The sequence below is a fragment of the Papaver somniferum genome, chromosome 10, assembly GCF_003573695.1.
Source record: "Papaver somniferum cultivar HN1 chromosome 10, ASM357369v1, whole genome shotgun sequence".
Taxonomy (NCBI): Eukaryota; Viridiplantae; Streptophyta; class Magnoliopsida; order Ranunculales; family Papaveraceae; genus Papaver; species Papaver somniferum.
In genome coordinates this window covers 80,366,971-80,375,274 of record NC_039367.1, presented here as the reverse complement: position 1 = coordinate 80,375,274, position 8,304 = coordinate 80,366,971, and the positions used below count along the sequence as shown (strand labels likewise).

The window sequence follows — 8,304 nt, the reverse complement described above, 5'->3', positions numbered from 1 at the left end:
GAAATTGAAACAACATAACACCTTCTTTTTTATTGCACTTATGCTACTTCTATTTGGAACTCTGCTTCTAATCCTGTCTCTTTGAACATAGATCATTCTAGCACAATTTTAGATCTCTGTAAAATTAGGATGATAAACCCTAAGAAGGATATTTCCTTAGAAATCTTTCTCACAAAAATGTGGTTCATTTGGAAGGAAAGATGTGACAGAATTTTTGAAAATAAAATAAGGATAATACTGCTTTAAACCTGGAAATTCTAAGACATGTTGAGTTTTGGTCTACAAAAAAAGGCAACACTTCTAAAATTAAACAGAAAAGGAAAAACAGTTCCACATGGAAAGCTCCAAGTTTTGAAAACTTGAAATTTAATGTGGATGCTACTTGGATATCTGATTCTTTACCATCTACTTAGAGCAAGTCTTTTGGTGGAAGAGTTCCATCTTCCATCTTCCACGCCACCTCAGCATTTGGAATTGTGGATGAAAGTGCAAGTGTAGTGGTGGAATAGTGAAAACGCTATTCTTAATAGCACAAAAAAACGCTATTAAGAATAGCACAAAAAAACGCTATTAAGAATAGCACTCAGTGCTATTAAGAATAGCGTTTTTTTCTCAACCGTTAGATTTCAACAACTCATTTTAAATCTACGGATAAGAAAAAAAACGCTATTCTTGTCTTCTACTGCGCTATTCTGATTAGCTTTTCCATGGATTCCATGGACTCTTCCATCAATTCATGGAACCCTGCTTGGATTTTCTGTGGAAGACCCCAACTTGGAAGCCACTAGACTTGACATTCCATGGTTTTTCCACACTTGGAATAGGTTGGATTCCACCATACGACTTGCTCTTATGCTTTTATCTTCAGAAATGAAACAAGAGATTGTGAAGGAGGAAAGGCAAGACATGCAGCAGGTCTCGACCCACAAGAAGCAGAAGCTATAGGAGTTTGGCAAACAACTGTTTGAGCTCAAGAGAAGCAGATTAAGAACTTCAGTATTGAGGGAAATTGCGAAAGTCTTTTTAACTTTATCAACGGTCAAAATGCAGATATATCTTGGAGAGCGAAAGCTTACATGCAAGAAGCACACAAATTGACTCATCTTTGCAACAACTTGTTGGGTTTTGTCTTTTTTTTCGAGACTAGGAAATCAAGTGACATATAACTTAGTCAAATTTATTAAAAATGTTAACAATTCCATTGAATGGGATATGATCCCCCGCTTGTAGTAGAAAACAACTCTTAATAGATGAATTTAATATTGGGAATACCTCAAATCCCATATTAGATGGCTCTACTTTCTTTGTAACTTTGGCTCATTCTGAGTCCTAGTTTTTATACAATACTCCCTCCGTCCCACCATTAAGTGACCTAGTTCAAGTTTGCACAATTTTTAAGGTAAGCAAGTGGAAATGTATTTTTAAGCACTTTTTACAATTATACCCTTATGGAAATAAATAGTGAAATTTTGAAATGATTTATCTCTCAAACTACACCGCGGATGTTCGCAAACTTCGTACCATTGGAAAACATTTTAAAACACCTACGTAACGAATATAAACATGACTATTAAATTATGCACATTTCTTATATTTTTTATAATCAATTAAAAGGATAATTTTAGAAATATCTCATTATTTAGTGATATATGTCACTTAATGGTGGAACAAACTCTAAAAGTAACTAGGTCACTTATTAGTGGGATGGAGGGAGTAAAAAAAAATATGGGACGGAGGGAGTAAAAAAAAAAAGAAAAAAAAGACTTTTGGGGTGGAAAATCGGAAGCTTGAACTCGCAAGAGATTCCTCTATCGTGTGGACTTAAAAAATTTCTGAGACGAGCTTATAGCCTTATACGCCAATGCCTCACCTTCTTCCCCAAACACACACCCATCAATAAGCAACCTAATTTCCACAGTCCTCATTCTCATCTCAACCTCCAGATACTGAAGATATAACAAACCCTAATTTATGAATAACCAGAATAAGATGGCAGTAGGTGGAAACCCCAATAACCATAACAATAACCATAAAGGGTCATCATCAACATCTTCATCCCAATTCCAGAAGTCCTCTTTCCGGAAATCAAGATGGGATAATAATCACGATAATTTTCAATCTGATCATAAACCTAATTCTTCGTCTAAAGATTCTAAACCTTCTTACCCTAAAAAAGATGAGTCAACAACAGCCACAAAATTAAGTTCATCATCCAAACCTCAACCTGATCAAGCTTATACCCCTTCAGGTGGGTCTGGAATGTTTAATGGTGGTGGTGGTTCTCCATTTACAGATCCTGTTAATTTTGGTCCACCACCGCCGCCTCCGTCTTATGGTTTTCACATGTTGGAGAGACGAACAATTGTAATGGCTGATGGAAATGTAAGAACATATTTAGCTCTTCCACCAGATTATCAAGATTTGCCAGGAGGACGTCATATGGATGAGAGAGGTATTATCCTTTCGGACCAGGTGGTGGTGGTTGTGAGCCTGAATTTGGGTTTGATAAGCATTTTCCTCATGATGGATTTCATCGTGAACACTGTGGTGATATGTATGGGCGTAATGGGCAGGGTGATTATTGGAATTCCGTAGGGTTGGATGGACGTGGTTCATTGCTGCCACCTGAAGGTGGTTCCTTGAAGAGGAAATATGGAGACGGAGACGAACGAGACCCGAGAGATCTAAGAGACCCAAGGGATGAATTTTCTAGGCAAAGACAGCAGCTTTTACAGTATGGAAATCCTAATGGGTTTCCTTTGGGACATGCTGACAGAGGTGGTGGTGATTATTTAGCTGGAACAAGTAGTCCATTTGGTAGGGATCCAATGTTGTCCGCTAGAGGAATGGATGATCATAGGTCTCAAAAGCATTTGAGAGTTGGAGGAGATTATGGTAGTTCACATTCTCGGCATGTTGGACATGGGAATGATTCAAATTCTAAGTTTTCTGATGTTGATACACATGCATTGAAGAAATCGTTTCTCCACTATGTGCAATTACTAAATGAAAATCCTGCTCAAAGGAAGGAATTTTTGGAGGATGGAAAGCATGGGCGTTTGAAATGCCTCGCGTGTGGCAGGTTTGATAACATTGTGATGTACTTGATTCTATGCTTCATCGTCTTTAGCATGTTTTGGATGTTGTTGATATTAATCTTAACAAAGGCTCAAGTTTTATGCTGATATGTTAGTTTAAGACTTTAGAGGATCTAAAAGGTGGGCCTCTAGCGCTAAGAGTTTGCTGATATAATTGGTTATAGGGTTTTTCCAGGATGTACCAATGTCCGTATTTAGCTTAAGTGAACTAGGTCTGCTGATATGTAGAGTTATATAAATTCTAACAGATGCTTAGTTTGTTTTCTGTTAGGATTGTTTGTGTTGGTTATTGTTTGTAGTTTGCTACTTAAGGATTATGGAACTCTCATCAAGGCACTTGCTTTGTCCTGGATATTAGCGAAGGAGAAACAGATTAGGTAGGAACGGATTGTTTTCTAGTAGCTAATGTGATCCGTCTGTAGTTGTTCTAGTCAAATCTAGATTCAAATATGTCTTTCTATTGCAAACTAAGGCTGTTGATAGAATCTGATAAGGTTATGTTTGCTGTCAACTGACTGTAGTCTCAGGGGAATAATATGTCTGAGTAGCAATGTGGTTCTTCGTTAAGATTAGGGTAAGTAGGCCAGGATAATTAATTCTACCTACTGCGATTGAATTCTAGAATGTGGTCGTCAGTTAAATTTGGATAAGAGTCAGATGATATAGACATATAGTTGCTAGTGACTGTAGTCAATGATGAAGGAACTGGTTTTCCTTCAGGATTCGATGCCAAAACAATAGGTTTTTCGTTTGTGCATAGAAGTATACTAATATGTGTAGTAGTGGTATTTTACTGCACATCGTATTTGGTTTCAGGGATAAGGACCCTTTATATTAATTTGTATTTGAAGCATAAGAAGTTAATTTATCTAATGGGATAATGCTGAAGTTAGCTTATATAGAAACATATATTACTTATGGAGGAAGAATAGGAAGAGTAGGCCTTACACGTAATATGGGGCTGCATGTTATTCCATCGTTTAATTCGTGTGCAACTTGTTATTCGTGTTGTAGTTAACCAAATGAGATGAGCTATAATAATTTATAGTTTAGAGGATGTATCAATGTGGGAATTCTGCTCTGATGAAGTAGGCTGTGCAGTAAAATCTGGCGCCTAGGCTTGGCTGAATTTTAGGCATTTTGTGCATAGACTGATGAGGCAAATATGCGCTGGACTTGAACTGAATTTCAGTTATTCTTATGAAATGTTTACCAATTCATGATGTTGAATACTATTTTTGTGTATCTACAACTAGTGAAAAAAAAATGTAAACATATGTTCGAAATATTTAATGTATCTGCATAGTTTCTGATTAAGTGATTAGTCACTCCAGCCGCTAGGCCCCCTCAGCCGCCTGATGATCGCCTAACGAGTTCTGCTACTCAGGAAGTAGGTATGCTGATATGGTGAGTTTTAAATTCTAGGATATTATATACGGGCATATAACTCAAGTGTATCGCCTCTGCTCGTACAACAAGTTCTGCAACTTAAAAGGAAGCTTTTGAAATGGCTGTGTTGATTAGAAGTTGTGGTTGGTTATACAGTACTAAAACTGTTATCAATCTCATACATTTCTCAATCACCACAAAAGTTGTGTGAGATTTTGTTCTCTTTCTAGTTAGAGCGGACATCAGGTTGCATACAGTTTAATCTGAAGAAAGATGATTGTTTTGTTTGATTTCATTTCTATTTTCATCATTGGTTAGCTAGTTCATCTTTTGGAGCAGATCCTATTCATCGAACTTTTTTTTTTCTGTTCCGTCTCCCATTCTCCCGCCTGTTGAGTCGCTTGTTAATCAAGCTGGATTTAGGTTTCAATGTGGAAGATAGTGTTGGATGTTTGTGTTATGCAGTTGATTTGATGTTGTCTCTGTTATTTGTGAATTCTTGTTGCCTCGGTAACTTTCATTAGAGTTGCCTTTTTAGTAGGCTTATACATGAACCGTTTCAAATGTGCTTGTTTATAAGGCAATTACACAGAAAGGGGCACTAGTTATGCCCAATAACTGTCTGAAAATGTATCATTTGGTTTGTTGTAAGTGCATGTTTTTGCTAGGACATCTGCTCCGCCTTTTACTGTTAGTATATTTTGTCACATGTGGATGTAGTTACTTTGTTCAACTGTGTTGTTCCTCATGATGTTGGATGGTGATCAATTTTTTTTTATTTGATAGAGATTCTTGTTTCCATCTATTCGGTTCCTTACGCTAGTGCCAATCTGTCAATGTGTTTATCACGATCCAACTCCAAAGCTCCTGTCTGTTGAGTTGGCTGTTAATCAGGCTGGATTTATGTACCAACGTGGGAGCAGCATTTTATTTTTGAATACCGATTGTGCTGTGGGTTTGTGTTATGCAGTTGATTTGTCGTTGTCTTGGTTACTTGTAAAGTGTTGTTGCCTCGGTAACATTGTTGAACTTTCCCTTATTATTAGGCATATACACGAGCTGGATAAAATGTGCTTGTTCATAAAGCACTCACACGAAAAAAGGCACAAATTATGCTGAGTAATTGTCTGATTATTTTGTATTGTTGCAAGTATTGTTCAATTTCTATAAGGAAGTATAGATGCCAGTCTTTGATCAGGTTGGCCATTGTTTCTGGTGATTGTGTTATCGGCTTAGTCTTTCATTACATGCATAGTTTTTCATAGGTCAGGTTTTTTTTACCAGTTTTTTTAATCATTATCTGTTTTGCTCACTAGCTTCTGTTGTCACAAACCCGTGATGTTATTGTTGTAGTAGGTTATTACTTTATTGATTGACTGAAATTAGAGGGAAAACGCTGAATATGTTACTCTTCCTCCATGCTCTTGGTGGGAAAAACAGGGCATCTAAAGAATTTTCGGATGTGCATGGTCTAATTATGCACACATACAACTCAGTTGACTTGCGAGTAGATCATCTGGGCCTACACAAGGCTTTGTGTGTTTCAATGGGTTGGAATTATGCAAAAGCTCCTGAAAACTCCAAGAGTTACCAGTCATTATCTGCGGATGAAGCAGCAGCAAGGAGGGATGATCTTATAATGTGGCCACCTTTGGTGATCATTCATAACACAAATTCAGGCCGGGGTAAAGATGGCCACGTGGAGGGTATGGGAAACAAGACGATGGATAATAAACTTAGAGGTATAATATGTTGCTAAGCCTTTTATCTTATCTGGAATGGGTGTATACATACAAATATTATTATTATCGATGTCGCAAAGCCATAGTTAAAAAAGAGTGGATTGAGGCCAGAAAGTCATTTAGTTGGTGCAGTGCTTCATTTGTCTTTTTGCTGCATTAGCTGACCTTAAGTTTTCAGGTTCTTGGCCATGAAAGAATTTTGATGGAACAACAATTGGTTTAGTGTTGAGTTTGTTTTGGGGATATTTTAGGAAGTAAATCCAATAGGCCTGCTAGTTCCTCCTAGACAAAAAGGTGGAAATTGGTACGGACTACGGAGCATTATGACAATAGCAGCAACTTCATGCTCTGCCATTAGATATTTCTACGTGCTAAATCCTGTTGTAATTGGATTTTTGGAAATTTTCCCTGTTAATCTTATTTTTGGACTGACTGATAGTATTCATAAGAGAAGTACTGTTTTATCGAGCTCTGATTTGTTACCCACCACTTACTGTATTAGTAGAAAAACTTGGCCATCTCATCCATTTGCTTCTTGATGGTCACATTCCATTTTCGATGAAGTGACTCCACGCTCGACTTTTCTTCCAATTTTAATTGCCTGGTTGAGTCCTTGTAAAACATTCGTGTTCCGCACCTGAACTCGCTATTAATCATTCATTTAACGCTTGTCTTTATATTGTATCTGCTGAAGGTATTTTGTAGGTTTGTGGGGAGGTGCTTCATTGAGTGCCTTTTTACCCTTTTGCATGTTCTCAATTGCCCTCTTTTCCAATGAGATCTTATGCAGCACTACACCGTGATGAGTTTTCTTTGCTTCTGTTAAGGTTTGGCTACTTGTACTATTTGTTAGATTGCCTCGTGGATATCCATATCAATCTTTTTACCCGTCTCCTGATGCTAGTAGCAAAAATCTAGGAAGATCTATCTTGTAGAAATGAGATGGATCATTGCGTACCAACACGTGATATTCTTTGGATGATGTATTCGCGACCTGATTTTCCTGGTCTCTCTATGTTGTTCTTGCCTTTCAGATCTCGGTTTTATCGGTGGCAAGGCAAAGTCCTTGTTTGGTAAGGATGGTCATTTGGGCATTACGTTGGTGAAATTTGGAGCTGATCAACCAGCCTTGAAGGAGGCCATGCGCCTGGCAGAATACTTTGAGAAGGATAATCATGGGCGTGGTGGCTGGGCCCGTGCTCAATCTCTACAGCCAGGTAGGAATGATGAAAATAACCCTAACTTGGTCAGGGTGGATCCGAAGACAGGCGAGAAAACTAGAATCCTATTTGGGTATTTGGGAACTGCATCAGATCTTGACAAAGTTGATTATGATACGAGGAAGAAGACCGTAATAGAGAGCAGAAGAGAATGCAGGCTTTAGAATTAGTTGTCAGATCATATGAGGTACAAGTATGCCTCTTATAAGCTATAAGTTTATGGTGAGGATTAAACTCTTCTGTTTGCTCCTTTTCTTTTCTATTAGTATTGGAAAGGAGGTTCAGAATATGTTTACTGCATTCAATTAATTCAGAAGCTCAATATGCTTGATGACTGTTTTCTGGCAAACACTTGCACAAGCACTGCCTCAATGGGGTTGGCATTTTCGGGTTAACTGGTGCGACCCCAAACTAACCTTCAACCATAACATTGCTGGGTAGCCGCATGAGCCATGCTAATTTTGTGTTTTTGTTTTCGTCTCTTGGGTAGCATAGTATGCACAGTAAAGATATTAGCTTTGGTTGGCGTGACATTTCTGTTGAATTTTATATTTCGATTGTACAGTTGGCTATGGCAGTGGTGTTCCTTCAATTTTCATGGCAGTAGGATACTATGCACAGTAAATAAAGATATTAGCTTTGGTTAGGTGAGAATTCAGTAGAGTTTTAGATTTCCTTTGCACAGTTGGATATGGTGATGTTCCTTGTTCAATTTTCATGCCTGCCAGAAAAATATTAGACTGTAATCTTCAAGTCTTGACCGGCTAAAGCAAACCACTTGTCAATCTTATGGTTGGCAGTGCACTAAAGGCTTATTTGGCTAATGACTAGTGTTGGTGGTGCTGATTGCTAAGC

The 8,304-nt window shown here is 37.9% G+C and overlaps 1 protein-coding gene across 1 annotated transcript; it reads left to right on the top strand.

Annotated features, from left to right (window-relative positions):
* Positions 1 to 2,442: 2,442 nt before the first annotated feature.
* LOC113317811 (protein SUPPRESSOR OF GENE SILENCING 3-like) lies at positions 2,443 to 8,041 on the top strand. The gene is made up of 3 exons (XM_026565934.1): positions 2,443 to 3,082; positions 5,928 to 6,229; positions 7,264 to 8,041. Exons 1-3 carry the CDS (start codon positions 2,553 to 2,555, stop codon positions 7,611 to 7,613), a joined length of 1,182 nt encoding a protein of 393 aa, XP_026421719.1. The 5' UTR covers positions 2,443 to 2,552; the 3' UTR covers positions 7,614 to 8,041.
* The last annotated feature ends 263 nt before the right edge of the window (positions 8,042 to 8,304 follow it).